The following is an 18971-nucleotide window of genomic DNA, read 5'->3' as shown; positions in this document are numbered from 1 at the left end:
AACATTCAATTGCACCTCCTTCGCAGTCAAGAGGTGGCTAGTGGAGCACAAGGAAAGAAAGAGCGCCAACAATACAAGCTGCGTTTCACGTTCAATTTCATCACGCGCGCTAACAGCAGCTTGCGTGTGTGTACGTGCGTATGTGTGCGCACACGATGCCGCAATGCCTCGGAGCTTTGCGGCCAGTGTGCTGAAGGGGAAAAGAACGAGAGAGAAAAACAGAACCTACTGAGTTATTTATCATCAAGTTCAAGAGTTGTTCTTGACCAAACAAAGACACCGTCAGAACTGGATTTGCTCAACTTCATTAGCTTAGCTAACGAAAGCTACAGTAGCGTAATACTAAAAATGTATGTAAACTTACACTAACAATGTATTGTCACTGACAATGCACATTGTAATGAATTAATTATCAGTAAGGGTTCTAAGTAGTGAACAGTGGATTTGTAATATTCTCACGTAATTGAGGAAGGCAGATTGCCAATAGCGAAAATCTTCAAACAGTGAAAATCTGATAACAGCGAGGCTCACAAATGGAGAAAATCTGTGAAGAGCAAAAATCTGAAAATACTAAAAATCCACATATCGCGATGATCCACAAACAGCGAAATTTTGTGAAGAGCAAAAATCCACAAGCACTGAGAATCAATGAGCAGCGAAAATCTGCAAATAAAAAAACGCAACCAGCGAAACCCACAATTAGCAAGTGACTAGAATAACCCACAAATAACCCATAAAACACACCAAAAACTAGGATCCAAATAGTATTAGGTCAATAGCATTTCAAACACAAACAAACAAATTGGAATTGTAAAAAAGGAAGAAAAAAATAGCGAGGATTTTCCACCACAAAAAAAACAAACAACCTGCAAATATACAGGGGTCCACTGTAGTGTTGACTACTCACCAACATGCAACATAATCTTCCAGTTTTTGTTTAGATTTGATTAACATTTATGTTAATCCCTCCTCAATGCTACTCTGCTGTACTGTAATATATTATTCATATGAGTGTTTATGTGTAAACACTGCTGCTATGATTATTTAATTTTCCTCAGGGGATAAATTAAGTAACCATCTATCTATTGACTCATCTAAAATAGAGTGCACTACTTGGCTCCAACCATCAGAGGCGCTGTTGACGACGGCAGTTTGGAAAAATGAGCTACGACTACACCGATTTTTGCTTTGGCGAATACAGCAGCGTCAGAATGCAATTCAACATAAAACTGGCATCCAAACAAGAGGTCAGAGATTGTCCAAATTATAAATGGATAATTTGTCGAGATTTGCTAAATTTCCCCATAATCGATCAAAGAAATGTAGCCACATTTTTAAGTTTATCAGTTGGCATTTATAGACCAGCAAAAATCACAGATACAATGACGTCAGATTCTCCTTTTGTTATTGTACAAAAGTTGCAACTACAAGCAATAAACTTTGTTCCCAAACTCCATTTAAAAGGAGTCGTAAAAAGCAGGGATGGAGGTTGGATGCGAGGCCCGTGGGTATTTACAGCCGGATGAGTCATTTTCAAGGAAATAAAAAGCTTGAGTATTTACCTGCCTACGACCGGTTTAAGGACTCATTTTCAGCGACTCCTAAAATAACAGCGCAAGAAAAAGGGCCCGCGCTGAACTTGCAGGTTTAAAAATAACACCAGCAGCATCCAGCGGAAGAGACGGAACGACCCGAGACGGTTTTGTTTTGTTCGGAAGAACGCTTGTCGTCGCTCAAGTCCTTTTGTCTGCCAGACAACTTTTGACAGCGTTTCTGTTTCAAGTAAACAACCTTGTCGATTCTCGCTATTTCAAGACGCCTTCATGACACAAAAGGAGGCTCGGGCTTTGCCAAAGATGCCGTTCATCCCGCAACGTAAAACCAAGTGAACTGATCCAATGTCAAATGTGACTCACCGGGACAGTCGGTTGGAGGCGATTGCCAAGCTGAGAAATCGTAACGACCAATTAAATAATGAGTTAGACACTTATTTTGGTACCTCTAACATAGAGGAGGCCAAAGCAAGGCTCGCATAACTCGGCCCACTGAGTAATACAGAATGTAAAGAATTCCTCCGTTTTGTGGATCAAGATGAATTCATTGCCATTACTCATAAAGGGTTACAACACCGAGACACAGATGCTATTCATTAGCCCATTAATGGCCTCTTGCGTTCTTTGTTAGCATTCATTTAATCGGACTTTGCAAATGAGTTAGAAGTATTGATTTTGAAGAATTGTTCATTATGTCCCGAACTGTTGCGAGTTGAGCTGCGTTAGGGTCTCTGCCATAAAAACATCAGAGCGAAGGCTTATATCTTGAAAAAAAAAAATCTTAAGCCAGGTCACTTGTATCTCAAGGTACCATTTAATTGAACTGTTGTAACGAATCAAATATTAGTAAAATCATCCATTTAAAATATAAATTCACTGTTAATGTTTTATGTACTTTATAAAATACAGTGTTCCCTCGTTTTCCGCGGTGGTTAGGTTCCAAAAAATACCCGCAATAAATGAAATCCGCGAGTCCGTTAGCTTTATGTCTTACATTTATTATAAATGTTTTAAGGCTCTAAAACCCTTCACCACAAAGTTTATACACTTTTCTCATCGAGGCATTTACATTTTCTCAGATTTCTCTCTTGTTTAAACATCCTTAATGTTCAAACCTTCATAAATTTGATCAAATACGTGCATTACTGTAAAAAATAAAATAAATGCATGCAAAATTGCACACACAAAAAAATCCGCGAAACAGCGAGATCGAGAAGAATTAGAGCAAGGGAACACTGTAATTGGTCAATTCCTTACAATTACATTATTTACAAACAATAAAATAAGAATAAAGCATTATTTTATTGAAATCAATATATTTTACATACACATTTGTACTCATTTCCATTTTCCAGATGGAATGTGACCCTTGAGCACAAAGGCTTTCCCACCCTTGCGCTCATGCCTGGAAAAGCAGTTTCACAAATTCTCCAACTGAAGACAGAAACTTATGGTCGCTAATTTGTCCGCAACACCACCCTTATTGATTTTCCCTCTTTGTTGACCCCGGCGACCACGCTCACAAAAAGCTCATCCTCACATTCAACCTTGCCGCCGCCGACCTCTGGAAAACTTTCCCGCCGTTGAGCGCAAACTAACGGCGAGGCTCACAAACGACTGCCCGCCTGCCTCCTTGCGTATCGACATGCCCGGGGGGGGTGGACGCATTGCTCGGTCGGGCCAACTCTCTCTTTCTCGCCGACAACTGCCAGAGTTCTGTCCTGCATCTCCGCGGGGGTAGGATAATCAATGTTGGAGGATCGCCCACACTCGTCTCAAAGCTGGCGCGGTAGCAGGACAGCCGCGTTGCCTCATTCCCCAGCAAGGTAACGAAATGTTTCCGCATTTTACACCTGCCACACTCCCAGACGTTAGCGCCTTGCCGATCGAGTCAAACGTGCAAACAACATGCATTTCTTCAATCCCTTTGTGGGGGTGGGGGGGAGGGGGGGGCATTTTGTATTTGCGGGTTGAAGAGCTGGGAGGGAGAAAAAGCGGTTGTTACTTACAACGATGTGTGCCGGTGACGGGGACCTGGCATCTTTAAGTGCTTGTCTACTCTGAAGACCTCCTGGTTGAACATCGAGCAGGGGCCATTTCATCTGTAGGTACTGAATGGCAGAAAGGACACAGAATGGAAAGAAGGGAACAAAACATGTTAATGCAGAAAGCAAAAAAGAACAACTTAAAGCAGGACGACAGAAAGGGACATTTCTTTGGATGGGTGTGCAAACTTAAAAACATGGATGGTGGATGGATGGTAACGCTTGATTTCACACTCGGCCTTAACGGTTAAAACGGAGTTGGAGCGTCTCCGTTAAATCTCCATCGGAAACTAAAATAGGGAATTTTCCAAATTGGAAACATTTTAATAGGGGAATTAAATGAGAATGGAGTCCTTATCCTAATTATATCATCTTATTCAAGCAAGTAAGCAATACAACAATGCAACATTTGTTTGTCAAAAACAGACATCAATACAAAACATTTTTTAATAGAAAAACAATAATAATTGGGCACTCCTAAGTCGAGGTGCTAAGCGGGTACTAGTTGGATGGGGGACCAATCCAGAAACAAATTCTTACATTTCCGTAATTTTCTGTATTATGTATATTTGACCCCTAACAAAGATGAACAAGGTAAGGTGGAGGTTACACAAGCGGCACACAGTTTGTGACTTGGAGATGACCTTATGTCATAAACGCAACTGTTGTGACTCATTTATTGGCAGCCATAAAGAGGTCCAAGCGTGGCGTCTCACCAGGCTAGACCTCCTGACGGCTCCCATAAATGATTGACTTGGCCGATATCAGACGTTTTTCCCAAAGCCTTTCGCTCTCGCCCGCTGCATCGCCTCGTCACGCGTTCGCACACAAACAGATAAGCAGAAACAAGGGTCATGTGAAACATCTGTCAAAAAAGTGATGACACACTGGATGGACTATTCCAGCACGTCATACCTTTTCCCGGAAGACTATTCCCGGAAAGATTTCCTTTCATGGCAAAAGATTCCCTTTCCTAGCAAACCTGAAAAAGTAAAACTAATGGAACCACACAACTACTTGAAAAACTACGACAACAACAAAAAAGTCGTCAATTGCCTGCATGGTGACGGCAGGAGGACAAACTGCGGTTCAAGCAGTTCTTACTATCGCACCCACCTAGTTTGAGAACTGGGCCACTGGGACTGAGAACTTTTCTGAGGCTTTCAATATAGTACATAACAAAATAATCTGAATTACAAATTTCACGTTTGAATCTTCCGCCCACAAGTAAAGACTAAATTTCTCATGATTTAGTGTGGCCCATATGTCTACAGTAGTACATATGCTTCAAATTCTGTGTTGGTCTAGTATGCGTGACTACTAGTATGTGTGGCGACCAATCGGATTTTGAAGGACCCCAGGAAATATGAAATTTCTACAAATTATAGACAAACATGAAGTCTTGAAAATAGCTTGCTCCATTTTTGGGAGATGCACAATTCGGCCTGACACCAGGTACATGTCGTTCAAATATGGCCGCTTTGAAGGAACCTGGGAAGACCCTAAAATGGCCAATTCAAACCAAAATTGCACATTCTTTGCGAGCATGGATCTTTCAAGTCTTTTAACATGCCTTCCAAATTTCCGGCTGCTAAAGCAGGAAACTGGCATTGAGGGCTGAATGCTAAGAAATTGTGCAATGGAGACAATTTTTGTGGGTTATGCTCGCAACTGCTACTGCATGTGAATTTTCATCACGATATAAATGCAAAATTTGATCAGGTTTGAAGCATGGGAAAGTGTGAAAAATGATCATTTTATATGGCCTATGAATAACAAGGACTTGATCATCACTGATATTTCCTCAAAGACGAGGGTGGGGGTGCGTTTCATGACACTGGATGACTTTTTGCTTGCAAATCAATTCAACTTAAATTACTAACGGGAAATTGACTTTAATGACTTCCATTTAAATATCGAAATGGATGTTAGCGTGTGCAATAAGAGGACCTTTTTGTTCCTTTTAATACACTAACGTTTTTATCCAAATAATAATACATTCCCACCATCTGACATCCACATGGAGAAGTTTGCTTGAGGTCGAGATGGTATCGCACTGACATTCCGCATAAAGCGTGAGCGAGGCTCTCCGTTTATTTTCAACTCAGACCTTTTTGTATACATTGCCATACATGAGCAAGGCCAGATTAAATCTCTTTTTGGGTTGCCATCCTGCAGGAGTGCCCTCTGGTTTGTATGCACTTCTGTCTGTCTGTGTGTGTGTGTGTGTTTGAGTCAGTGCTGGTCTGAGAGAGTGTGTCACGACCCTTCCCGAGACTGTGTCTAAATCAGTGGTAATTAGCGGAGAGTTCACCGCGGGGTGCCTGCCAGTGGTCGACGCTGGAGGGAGTTATTGACTCCATGACCACGGTTACAACCCCTGCAAGAGAGGGGGATGGGGGGGGGGGTGCCTGGTGTTTCTCTTCTTCGCATTTATGACCACAAGACAGCTTTAAGTGCTGCAAAACGACCTTTGTTTGTGCTTGTTTGTATGTGGGGAAAAAAAAGGGAAAAGTTGTAAAAATGAGAGTTGCGCTCTTTTGGGTATTTTATGGACACACTACACACTGGGTATTAATGGTCACAGTGGGGGATAGAGGAGAATGGTGGGGAGCGAATGAAAGGGAGTGACAGAGCTGACGTGGAAACATAGACGCTGCCATGTTGGATGTGGCAAAGTGGCACAGTCTGAGAGCATGCCTCATTCATTTGCTGATGAGAGATTTAACCAACTATTTTACAAAGTCAATGTCTCATGGGATTACCTTTCACAAAACAATGTACTGACTGTATTTGGCCAATAATGTCATTTTGCAAATAGAATTTCATTAACTTTGTGCCTCATACAATGAAGTCCCATATTTGCAAAATACTGAAGCTAGCCTCCAAAGCAAAGAAGTCTTTCCCATTTAACTAAATTGACCCCAAATGACCAAGACAGGTAACGATTTTACGCTAGTCCGTCTCCAGTGATTGCCATAAGTAGCAAAAATGATGTGAATCGCAGAATATCAACATTTATTAAATTCAGTCAAATGCAAACAGTCCTTTTAATTGAAAAACCTACATCACGTCTACATTTCAGGATCTGGTTATTGAAAACATTGGTTGAATATTTCAATAGGCATCATTATACATTAGTTATACTAATTATAAAGAGTAAACATTCATAATTATCAGATCAACCGTTTGTTGTGCCCATCAGTTTTCCAAATATATTTAAGCATGTGTGCGTGTCTGTGAATTTGTGGCATCAACTTAATTGGCCTTTGACTAAGTTAAAGCGGTTCATCATTTGTGTCGCGCCGAGATCAGACATTTTATGTGTGGATTTAATTTCTCTGTATACATTTAAAAAGTGTCTTTTCATTGTCTCTCAATATTGCAGAATTGCCGCTATAGTGCGCGGGTCAAGAACGTATCGTATCCCCTGCCATGTGCGCTGTTACTCTACACTCGCTTTAGAAGATCTGCCACATTCAATTTGGCGGAAGCGTTGCCGTATAGCAACAACAAGCCAACGAGCTCAATGAGGAGTCTCTGCATATGCAGTATGTCTCGTGGAGCTGCTGCTGTCATCTATGAGGTAACTGAAGACGAGTGCAGGAGAGGAGCCAGCGGGGCCAACGAGGCCAGCGCCGCTGCAGCGGAGGGGCAAACTGCCGATCCAGCCACTGGAATGTCCTGTCAGTGCGTGTGCACGCATGCTCGCAAGTATGCCAAACGCAGCTGTAGCAAGAGGACATTCTGAGGGAGCAAGAAGGTGACACCCACACCGAGAGTGGCAACGGGGCAATTTGGGGGGAGGAGAGAGGGCTGCGCATGTCCGAACAAGTGGCCCCACTTCAGCTCGCCGATTGCAAATGTCTTCGCACACTAATCTCTCCTGCAGCTTTTACGCGTATGCCAAGGAAAACGCAGCCCTGGCAAGCGCCGTCTTTTCCGGCCAACACCCCCGCGCCACCCTCAACCCCCCTTTCCACCCCTCTCCCTCTCTCGATCAACGGACGCACTGCCTGGGTTTGAGTAGGCCACAACCTCTGACCCCTCTCTGCTGCTCCCAAGCCCCTGCCGGTTCCCCCCACCCCATACGCTGCGACCTGAAAACTCTCCCGCTATGAGGGGGCCTCCCGTGTAACTCAAGAGCCATTCCGAAGTGACAAATTGCTGCGGAGTTCCAGGATAACTCTCTCGTCTCCGCTGTCTCTCTTCCTGCACCCCCACCCCCAAACAACCCCCCACCTAGTAAGAACCACCCAGATTGCCTCTCTCTCTCTCTCTCTCTCTCTCTCTCTCTCTCCTTTTGAGACCTCTACCACCACTCAGCCCGACCCCCACCCCTTCTCGCCCCCCCCAAGCTGGCCCCGCAATGGAAGCTGAATGACTCAATTGTCTCTGATGAGGTGAAAGACAACGGAGTCCTCCAAATCATTGTACCGCGATGAACTCAACTGTCGCCAGGCCAAATTTTTCGACCCAGGCAAACGAAAAAAATTTGGTAGGGGATTGGAGTTGGGATTATTTTCCATTTTGTTCACATTTTCAGACTATAAAAACTCCTGTCAAAGGAAAAAAATTCTTGATATTACTTGGGTGCTACAAGCAATGATTTGAATTACGCTGAGTCCAAGTGACGCTTCCCATTGAGTGTCTGGGAGTACTTGGATTTATGCCATTGACCATTGTTGGTTTGTGCTTCTAAGAGAAATTCATTGTGGTCCCGAGATTTATTGACCATGGACTAAGCAAAGACGGTGTCATTTATCCACCACGACCACGACTTTTCCACAATTTTTCCATCAAGCTACTCGTCAATCTAGTTTCCATCTGATATATTGCATCATATGGCGACTAAAAAGAAGCCAAAGCACAGCTTGTTTGTTGTGGGATTACGAGTAAAGGCTACCAGATGGATCAAACAAGCAGAGTTTTTTTATGTGACAATATGGCCCTCAAATTCGGATTCACTCTTCAACAGGGGACCATTGGACGATGTTAAATTTGGGTGGGGGCACAAGAGGAGGGGTAGGGTAGGGTAGGGTCATAAACAAACAAACAGCAGCTTGGCTTTGGAGTCACCATATGGATGTTATGTGTTGCGACAGAGTACTACGGATTTCCAATCCATCTGTCAGACATGGCCGAACATACACGATAGCCCAGAAAATTCCTGCTTGCACAAGATGCAGTATACACACCTGAAAGTCACATTTGAATTGCATTCAATCAAAACTGCCCCGAAAAAAAAACACTCACTGGGATTGACAACATGCAGATTACACCCAATCATACTGCTGGCGCTTTAAAGAGCTTTATTAAAGTCTGACAAGATAAAGACGAGTTAGAGAAGCCCATTAAAAAAGCCTCTCTGAGTAAACTAACCGCAGATTAACGGATTAACCCCACCAGTTTGACTACAATCTGATCCTTTTAGAAACGCGAAGGCCGCGTTTTCACTTGATCTGTTTGCAGTGAGAGTCTGTCCTCAGTAGCAGGTGGAAGGGACGACGCAAACAACAGTTGTTAAGGATGGAAAACTTAATTTTGTGCGACAGAGGTCAGGCGAAGCTTAATTCTTCTACTTTGAAATCCCTCTGGGGTTAAAAAAACAAACGCAGAGATACAGATGTTTTTGGAGGGTTCACTTGATGAACAGACCAGGGCAAACCACACAAAACTAACTGAAATTTGGACAACATGGGCAGCTTTGGTCCGACTAATACACTTTTTATGAGTAAATATTGGAGAGAAGAAAAAAATACACCCCACCTGCACTGATAGCCAGAGGCATTTCGCAAGCAGGAAAATAAAGGTAGAATATGGGAAGGCCTGGGGTTTGTGTGCCCTGGGGCGGGAATGGGTCCACTGGGTCTATATTTACTCCAAAGCCAGAGCCACGTGATGGGGGTTGAGCGGTGGGTTCCGCTGGTCCCGAGTTGGCTCGGGCCGCCGAGTCGGTCCAAAATCCACGAGCTCAAACTCTCACCTTCCCTGCTGGAGGAGCTCGGCTTGACTCTTACAAATAAACATGTATTCCGACGGGGGATGCCCAAGCGGCCTCTCCTGTCTCACTACCAAACACAGACTTGGCTTGCATCTTAAAATGAAGGCATGCTTGTCAAACTACGCTTGTTAAATTGTTCAACCTCGATGCCCGACCTAAGATTTTCATTCACTGCTGTTGACGTTTATACTCGTCAACAAGAATCCAACCATTCACTGCCAAGTACACTGTTCAAAGGGTTCCATGGAAGTGGGTCTCACCAGGCTCTGAATTTCACAAGTTTAAATCCTTGCAATGGCTATCAAATCTCTGTAGATGGTGGTGTTGCATTGCTGTGGATTTGAAATAAATCACAGAAGAAGATAGAAAAGAGGTGCTCAACTCCGGCTTGTCACGTCAACTGTGAGAGAGAGAAATGTTGACGCTTTAGGACAAGGTGTGCCACTTCATGCTTGAACAAAGTATGTATACATATACGTATGGTAGAAACAGAGTAGGTGTGGCAGTAAGTAGTAGAAAGTGTGTGCCACAATCGTGGCAGGTAAAAAATGCCAATGCCGTTTGGCGTGGCTGAGAATCCAAAAAACGTTCTGCTGCTTGTTATTAAAGAATGGAAATAGCAACAAATAAACTTTGTATTAGCGGTTAAGAAAATGGATGGATGGATGTTTGTCTATATTTGGACGGCCATTGATTGGTGACCAGTTCAGGGTGAACATCGCCCCGCAACCCAAGTCATCTGGGATGGGCTCAAAGCTCACCAGCAACCCCTAATGAGGACAAGCACTACAGAAAATAGATAGATGCTTGGATGATGGTACAAACCTCCAAGTTTTTGTGCAAGTTTTGAGTCAAAATTTTTCTCAAAAGGCTTCCAAATTGTCAGCAGAGTGGAAATGACAAACGATATTTCCAGATTGTACAAAGTTTTAGAAGCATTCCAGTCTTTTTTTAAGACTCCGTCAACCAACACTTGACTTTCGGCTCGGCCTGTCGTTTATGTTTATCCTGCTCTCTTGAACATGGTTTCGTGATATAAATACAGTTTCTGCTCTTGCATGTTGACTTAACAGGTGTGGACAAATGTGCTAGTCAAACACCAACCCAAGTGACCGGTAAATGGCGAAGATTGCGTAACGGCTAGCCACATCCACTGTAAACCAAAGAAAACATGATTGACACCAGATATTCCCCAAAATGTTGAGTTGTTTTTTTCCAATTCCCCAAAAAAAAAAAAGAAGTATATTAATCCAACGTACAGTATTTTGTGGGTGAAGATGATAATTCAAGTGGATTTAATATAGGTAGAGTAGCTACTTCAAAAGTTTGAAAATATTTAAAATGTCTCAAAAAATAGTCTGGTTGTCTGAAAAATTCAGCAAAACATAATCAATAGCCTGCTTTAAGTGTCAAACAACATATCATATACATTATACATATCTGGCGAAAAAGAAGGCTAAAAATCTTCATTCAAGCCATTTACCCCATTTTGTCAATAGCTCTGCCTGGGTCAATTGGCAGAATTGTAAAAATAATGAATTTGATTGAACTTGAAGATTTACCGTGAATAAAGTCCACGACTCCACAAACAAGCCAATGATAGAATCCGTGACTTAATTGCAATCTACCACCTTCTCAATTAGCCTCAGAGGAGTCAACAGTGTTCCATTTCTTCAAACTCTCCCCTCCCCGTCCAACCTTCCCTCATCCCGTGCCATTAAGAATATCTTGGCTGCTCTATAAATAGCGACAGGAAGGATGGAGGGCCAGCAGGAGATGGCGAGGCTTCCATCAGCCTGACTAATGAACAGGCCTTCGCTGGCACCTTCAGCATCAGGCGACGCTGTGGAGCCTCTACTTAAGGTGCTTCCTACTCCAACATAGTCGCGCGAGCTTGTCATCTGTGACTGTGATGCGCACATGAAACCAGCTGGCCTTAGTAGGTCTTGAAAATCACAAGGGTGTCAAACTGAGTTAAAACTTTTTTTTGCGATATTATAATTTGTGTAAATAGCTCACAAAATAATGGTTATAAAAAAAAAATGTTGGCACAACTAGCGTTTCAATGTTTTGTATATAATTCTGCTAACAAACAAACCAACAAATGACAATCACAAAATATTTTTCTTGTGTAACCAAATCGATTCGGCAATATATCACGATATTACAGCGCGCAATTCTAGAATCAATTCGATATGAGGCCGAATTGATTTTTAAACATCAAATTTTTTTATAGGAATATTCAACAAAACGTCTTACTTAAGGTTATCTTAATATTTTTATTTCAGTGCTGTTAGGACATGAAACAGACTGCAACCTGTTTGTTAAATGCAGTGTGGCTCAGTTATAAGCCTGAATTTTCAAATAAATAAATGTTCATACAAATCTTACAGTGTACATGTACAAGTTTACTGATGAGTATTTTCTAAATTTTAGTAAAAAATAAATAAATCGCAATAATCAATTTATAGATTCGTATCGGGATTAATCGGTATCGAATTGAATCGTGACCTATGAATCGTGATACGAATCGCCAGGTACTAGGCAATTCACACCCCTAGTAACCATGCTCCTCGGCAACTAATCCATTTTTAAAAGAGGGGATTGAAAAAAGGTTAGGGACCGGTGTACAGTGCTAAGGAGAAAAAAAAATACCAATGACGTCATTGATTAGTCAAGTTCGACTCGACTTTCATCGCATTAATTGTTGAATGTAATAAAGCTTTAGTCGTTTTTCCCTATTTTATTATTTATTTTTACATGGAGTAGTCTTGTTAACTAAACCAACAAACTGAGATCAAACTTTTTTTTTGTTAATCCTGCTAATGATCCAAACAAGAAATGGCAATCAAGTTTTTTTTTGTTTTGTTTTTACGTAATCAAAATCAACATACTAAACAACACGAAAACATCTTATTTTTTTATTTCCAAATATTTCTTATAAACAGTTCATCCTCATAAGGTACGGTTGAGCTGGAGCTTTTACCTGCTGACTTTGGGCAAGAGGCAAGGCACAATTGGCCGGGACTGGTTGCCAAACAAATGCAGCTGCTAGCTCTTTTACGGTGATGAAAATATTTCCGTAATCCTGCCACATAACAAACCGCAATTGAAATATTTTTGACGTAATCCTGTCAACTAAAAAAACAAAACTGCATTCCAAACATTTTTGTGGGTGGAATCCTGCTGACTAACCAACAAACAATCAACGAACAACGAACAAACTTTTTGAAGAAATGCAATTAACCAAACAAACGGTGTTTTGCATACTCCTGCTAACAAACAAAGAAGTGACGATCACAAAAAAAATGTTGAGGAATCTTCCTCAAAACCTGGCGAACAATAAAAACAACAATAATAATAATGATTACTCCAAGTCAATTATTTTGGTTAAAGTGCTCGAGACATTAGTCATTGTTTGTTGGAATCTATGACATTGTTAAAAATAGATCAGAAACGGGTCCCTCGACTTGCCTGCCGACGAACGTTCCCCGTCACCGAGCAGCTAGGCATCTAGCTGTGCTAACGCCGCAGAAACTGGATTTACTGGTCCGCCTTTGTCTTCAGAAGGCTGTCACATTTATCAATTCCAAGTTCAGTTTAGTGCAGAGGCTTTTCTCACTGGTGAAACTAACAAAAAAACATGATGTTGCCTGAAGCCTTATTTTTGATGAAGCTTGTTGCGAATTGTCAACTGACTCGCTCGGACTGTTTATTTAGAATAAAAACTGTGAATCCCAACCATGTAAAAACATCCTTCTTAAACACAACGTAAACATATTTGAACTGCATTTTGAGGTTGAAGTCAACTAGTCACTAATTCAGAGTTTTTGGTGGCTCCAATCGGAAAATTTACAAAGGACTTTTGACCCATCTTTCTGGTGCAATCGGCAGACTTTACAAAATGTCCGGCCAACAATGCGACACAGTCTTTGTACATATCCGCGGGTCCAAGAATGCAAAAGCAAGTTGCTGTAGATGAGACTAGTTTCGGCTATTCCAATTGCCGCTAGCCCTGAACGATTATTAACACCAGTCCATCGGGACTGGTGCCGAGAAGCATACTCAGAACATTAGTCATCATATGACTTGCACTTTACCAACACAGAAAGCGAAACGTAATAAAAATGACCTGAAATACGTGAAACTTGTCCATGGTGCCAAAAAAAGGTTGGTGACCGCATTGTTGTGCTGAAAAAATATCAATGTCGTCATCTATTAATCAACTTCCAATTCATCACAATACAGCTGTGTGCCAAATTAATCTTAAGTCATTTGACTTTTTATTTAATTTTAATTAAATGGTTCCAATACTATGCAGTATTTATATGAACAAAAGCTGTAAAATCCGCAAAGAAAGCAAAGGCATTAAACCGCAGATTTCTACCCGATAGCAGCGCTATTACAGGAAGTGCAGTAGTACACTGTAGGATTGTCAGTGCTAAACCGTCCTGATTGGACTGACCTACAAGATGGTCCTTGTGTAGGCCTCTTCTTGGCGTAAGGCAAGGCCAGGAGGCGCGTTGGGAGGAGGTCGGGCAACCCTCGCCACAAGCTAGAGAGTTAAAAAGGTGAAGCGGCAACTGAGCTCAGCTGAGGGTGTGAACTGCGCGGCGCCCACAGTCTGCCGGAGAATGCCGTTATTTGTTATAGCGCTACGAGGAGAGCTGCCCTTGATGTGTTTTTTTTTTTTGGGTCTTTTTTTGTTCTGCGAGAGTTCGCTGTGAATTAGTTAAACGGCAGACGGGATATAAGGAAGCTGCTCCTCACAGGGGAGACAATGTGTGCACTCTCAGGCTCCAACAAAGACTTCCGACACGCCGGGAACGCCGCCGCGCGCTATCACACGAATCCACCTACACATTTTCATCAATCTCATAGTATCACGCAGGAGGCACCGCGCACACACACAGGCAATTAATCCTCACAAAAGCAACGTACCGACGAGCAAACACACGCTTTTTTTGTCTCTTTGGCACCTGAAAGTGCACCTGGAAGCAGTCCAGCCTGAATATTCATGAGAAATGCCGGATTGCAACTCGAGTCCCAAAGACGGCTTCAAGTTATGGGTTTATAAACACATCATTCATCTAAGGATTCCATGTAGGATTTAGTTGCTCAATCAAGATGTTCGGATGGCAGATCCTCGGGTAGACTTTTCCCTTTAAATAAAATTCTGTACGAAAAGTCAATTTTCCTTGGTTTGCTCATCTACAATGTTTCATATTGGCTGAGATGTTTTTGTGTAATTCTGCTCATCAACCTACAAATCTTTTTCAAAACATCTACTTCACAGTAAAGGTTTTTTTCTGGAAATCTGCAAACTAATCAACCAATGTCGACTTCAGCATTTTTTTAAGGAATACTTTTTATAACAACTCACAAACACGATCTCCCCCCCCCCCCCAATTTTTTTTTATCTAACCCTGATAACCAACCGATAAATGTACAAATTCTTGTTGTGTAAAAATAACCAACCAATGTGTAAAATGTGATCAAGATTTTGTTTTTGTTTTTTCGGATATCTGCACACAACCCAAAAAAACAAACCATGATCTAAACAATATGTTCACAAAATCCAATCGCAAACGGTGATCAAAATATTTCTGAGCGGAACCCCGGGAACAAAAACAGACACTGATCAACACTTTTGCGTAATTTTGCTAACCAAAAAAAAAAAGAAGCACCAACTCTTTTGCTGTGTGATCCTGTGTAACTAACATTGGTCAAGATTTTTTGGGTGTGTAATTCTGCTTAGTAACCAAAGAACAAACAGCGACCTAAATATTTTTGTGTTATCCTTCTAACCAGCTAATAAATTGCAATTTAAACAATTAGTAAAAACTAGTAAAAACGTGTGGAATAATCCTTGTTAAAAACATAAATCATAACATTATTTGCTTTATCCTGCCTAACTAACAAACGATTAAGAACACATTTATTTGAGGTGATCCAAAGAAATTTTGGCCAAAGCACTAAAGCACTAAACTGACCAAAAAGCGAACAAGATAATTTTTGCTGTTAACTGATTTTTGTGTGCGTGTATAATCCTTCTTACTAACTAGTAATTAAAACATTTTTCTCTGGCAATTTACCAACTAATCTACAGATAGCTCGCACTTGACAGTGACTCCCCATACTTGCACTTTTTTTAATTACAATAGTTTCAACAAATAAATAAGTAACAAGACTCTCGGTCATTAAAAATGAGAGATGCTTCTGTTGCATTAAGGCTCGTCAGTCCAGGACCACCGATGCCCCTCCCCCCGCCCCCCACCGCCAAACCTCACCCCCTTTCCTAACCCGACGCTACAATACCTCTACAAATTTGACACACATGCACATACACACACACACACACCTTAGCATTAATTTTCACTCAATTGCGAGCCAATTTGAAAAGTAATTAGTCTACCGCGAGGACAACTACAATACTTGAGACTAAGTGATTTATTGTGTGATATAATTATTGAAATAAATAAAGTAAATAATCCTCTACCCACTCCCAGTTTTTGTGTCTTCAGGCCTCGCAAACCCAATACACCCACCCACCCCCTGCACCCGCCCCTGGACAAAAATCCCACGCCGAAGATAACGTGTCAATAATGAGCTCAGGCCATCTATTGATCAGCTTAATTTTGCATCTATTAGCAAGGGAACGGTTTGCTCCGGGGGAGAGGGAAGCTGGGCGCTAACACGCACCGACGGGCTGAATGGAGATCATTACAACTGATGTTATCACACACACACACGTACATATGCCGTGATTGACATGGAGATAAGGCAGCAGAAGCTGGCGCACGCCTCCCCGCACACCGAGCTAATGATACACCAAAACATGTGCGTGCACTCACGTCTATCTAGGAAGCTGCAACGGAAAAGAAGAAAAGCAGGCCACACTGCTTTTTTTTTTTTTTTTTTTTTTTTTTGCTAATTGGCACAGTCAGACGAGGAAGCTCATGAGAAAGAGAGAGTGAGAGACAGGGAGAGAGAGAGAGAGAGAGAAAGAGAGAAGGAGAGAGAGAGAGATTTAGCAAACCACCTTGGCTGGTCTTCTAAATAGTGGAAAAGCAGAGCGGAACTGTGCTGCGACCTGGATTTAGGGAGCATTGGAAGCTCACCTAAATGGCGCTCTTTGTGAAAAGTGTTTGTTTTCCAGCGGTTTGCTAGCCATGTGGAAAAGGCTGGGGTGACGTACCACCTCCTCGGGGCACGGGGGCTAACTAATTCCCAAATTCATGGCAGATAGCTGTCACAAATGGACACAGCGTTTCCGTTTTGATTCTGGGGTGGACCATTCGTGCAATAGTAACTCAAAGACCAAAAAGTGGAATTATATCTCTTTATTCATAGCTGCACTAAAACTTTTGCTAACTCCTGTCAAATGTGATGGTGGGACAGCAGGAGGCCAACTCCCGTTTCATGGAAGGAGGGTGAAATTTTCATTCTGGGGTGGACAAGGCATCTCCAGAGCTTTATCAAAATCTAATGGACACCTAGGATAACTTCTGGCAGGTGTAATTAATGCACAGGAGCAAACTAACTCCTGGTTCATAGAGGACGACAGTTAACAATAACAGATTTTTCAGTAACCATTCACACACTATGGTGATTTTTGTGAATATAAATCAACAGTTTTATCTAGATCTGTAAAAGAAAACAGACTCTAAAGAGTGTAATAAAGACACAGGAGAACTCCTGGATCGTTGAGGATGACTGTTTGGAATGGACGAAAGGGGTCAGCTTTGATTTTGAAACATTATTGGACCATTTATGCAAATGCGGTGTTGAAACCAATCGGCACATGTACCCAAATCTAATGGACTTGTGTCTTTTGCTAACGTTTGGCAAGGAGCAGAACAATTTTTGGTGGCGGACCATTCACCCAAGGCTGACTCAAATCAATTTGCACCTTGCTCAAGATTTCACTTTATCTTAGCAGTTAGCATGGCTTCTTCATATTCTTTTGTCCTCGCTTGGTGTGTCACATGATTAACTACTGCTTGTCCAACTTTAATGCTAACGATACTTGTCAGAACTAAGTGTAGCTCGAGCGGTAGTCTGGAAGGACAGCATTTAGATGCTTCAGCTAGTCAGCTGCAGCTCATAGCTTAGCTTAGCACCTACCATTAGCCCGATAGTTCCCAAGCAGCCAGAAAAGCAGGGAGGAGATGTGTGACGTTTCGACCCACACGCATAAACGGTTGGCATTTCCTCAAGCTCCTGGGTCAGACGAGCTTGAGGTTATTTTCACACGGAGGCAGATACGATGACGTCATCCAGCGTTACCGCTATTGGTCGGTAGAGTCCCAATCTATATCATAAGCCATGTATTGCATACCTTCTTTATACAGTCAATCCGTAAGTGTAGACGAGCCTGGATTCTGGAGTATGACTGCCATTTTGTTTATAGAGTGGCTCATTCACACAATGTTGAAAATTAGCAACAAAATATAGGCTCTTATTGGCATATTTTCCTCACTTCTGGGCAGGCGTGATGGAGACACGGGGTCGATTAATTCCCAGAATAACAATACAGTATGTTACGATTCTGCTCCTGCCACGGCAGACCTCACGCTTGGCATTGATGCAACCGCCTGAAATATACAGGAGGAGGCTGCACCTTCTAACCATGCAGGCCAGACAGCAATACCTTTGTGTATGTCTGAAATTTACACGGGGAGGAGGTCTTGCATCGCGCAATCTCGAATCTATGGAGGTGAGGTCGGAGGTACTAAAAACCTTGGCTGCAAACTGTGTTTGATTTTTTTTTTCTTCTTGTCAACAGAGATGCAGAAGAGGGATCGAGGGAGCGGCGTAAGGGGGTGGGGGGGGTAGCCGTGGTGGAGGACTAGAGGAGGAGAGAGGATGAGGGGGGGTCGTGGGTGGGGGGCTGGTTTGCTGGTGGTGGGGAGGGAAAAGCCCTCAGCCAAGCCATCAAGTTGAACATTGAACTTCACAGTAGTAGCTGCCTTTCTGCGCCGCGCTGTTTGATGTTACCTCCAAAGCAAGCGATCAAAGGCTTGGAGTGTGTGGCGTGGGGAAGTCCCAAGCTCTTAGCCTGCCAGCCAGCTTGTGATATATGCAAAGAGAGAGTTGGGAGCTAAATAAAAAAATAAAATAAAATAAAATAAAATAAAATACGAAGGAAGTGAGCTCACATGGATTGTCGGTAAATACGACATGGACCAGAAGAATGTGATGCAACTGACCGCTTGGTTGGCAACAATCGAGTTAACAAATGCGAGGACTGGGTTTGTAATGTTTGTAAACAAAGGCTGCCAAATTGTGCCATATTACTCACTTATACTATAACGGTACACACTGGGAACCAAAACTTCATAATTGGGTGTATGGAAGGTCGCTTCT

At 42.3% G+C, this 18971-nt stretch overlaps 1 protein-coding gene across 24 annotated transcripts in view; it reads right to left on the bottom strand.

Moving 5' to 3' along the window:
- Positions 1-18971, bottom strand: part of tcf7l2 (transcription factor 7 like 2) — a 95548-nt gene that overhangs the window by 57618 nt on the left and 18959 nt on the right. For 22 of the 24 annotated variants that reach the window (XM_086065094.1, XM_086065098.1, XM_086065114.1 and 19 more), the window contains exon 4: positions 3563-3664. The exons of the other annotated variants lie outside the window; for them this stretch is intronic. In XM_086065094.1, the coding sequence (XP_085921220.1) occupies positions 3563-3664 (102 nt within the window). The remainder of the gene's footprint in view (positions 1-3562; positions 3665-18971) is intronic. 24 annotated transcript variants of the gene reach the window in all.

This window comes from Leptonotus elevatus, chromosome 20 (assembly GCF_054856555.1).
Source record: "Leptonotus elevatus isolate MCC_2025b chromosome 20, RoL_Lele_1.0, whole genome shotgun sequence".
In the NCBI taxonomy this organism is placed as follows: Eukaryota; Metazoa; Chordata; class Actinopteri; order Syngnathiformes; family Syngnathidae; genus Leptonotus; species Leptonotus elevatus.
Note: the sequence above shows the minus strand (reverse complement) of the source record. Positions and strands in the feature narration are given on the sequence as shown.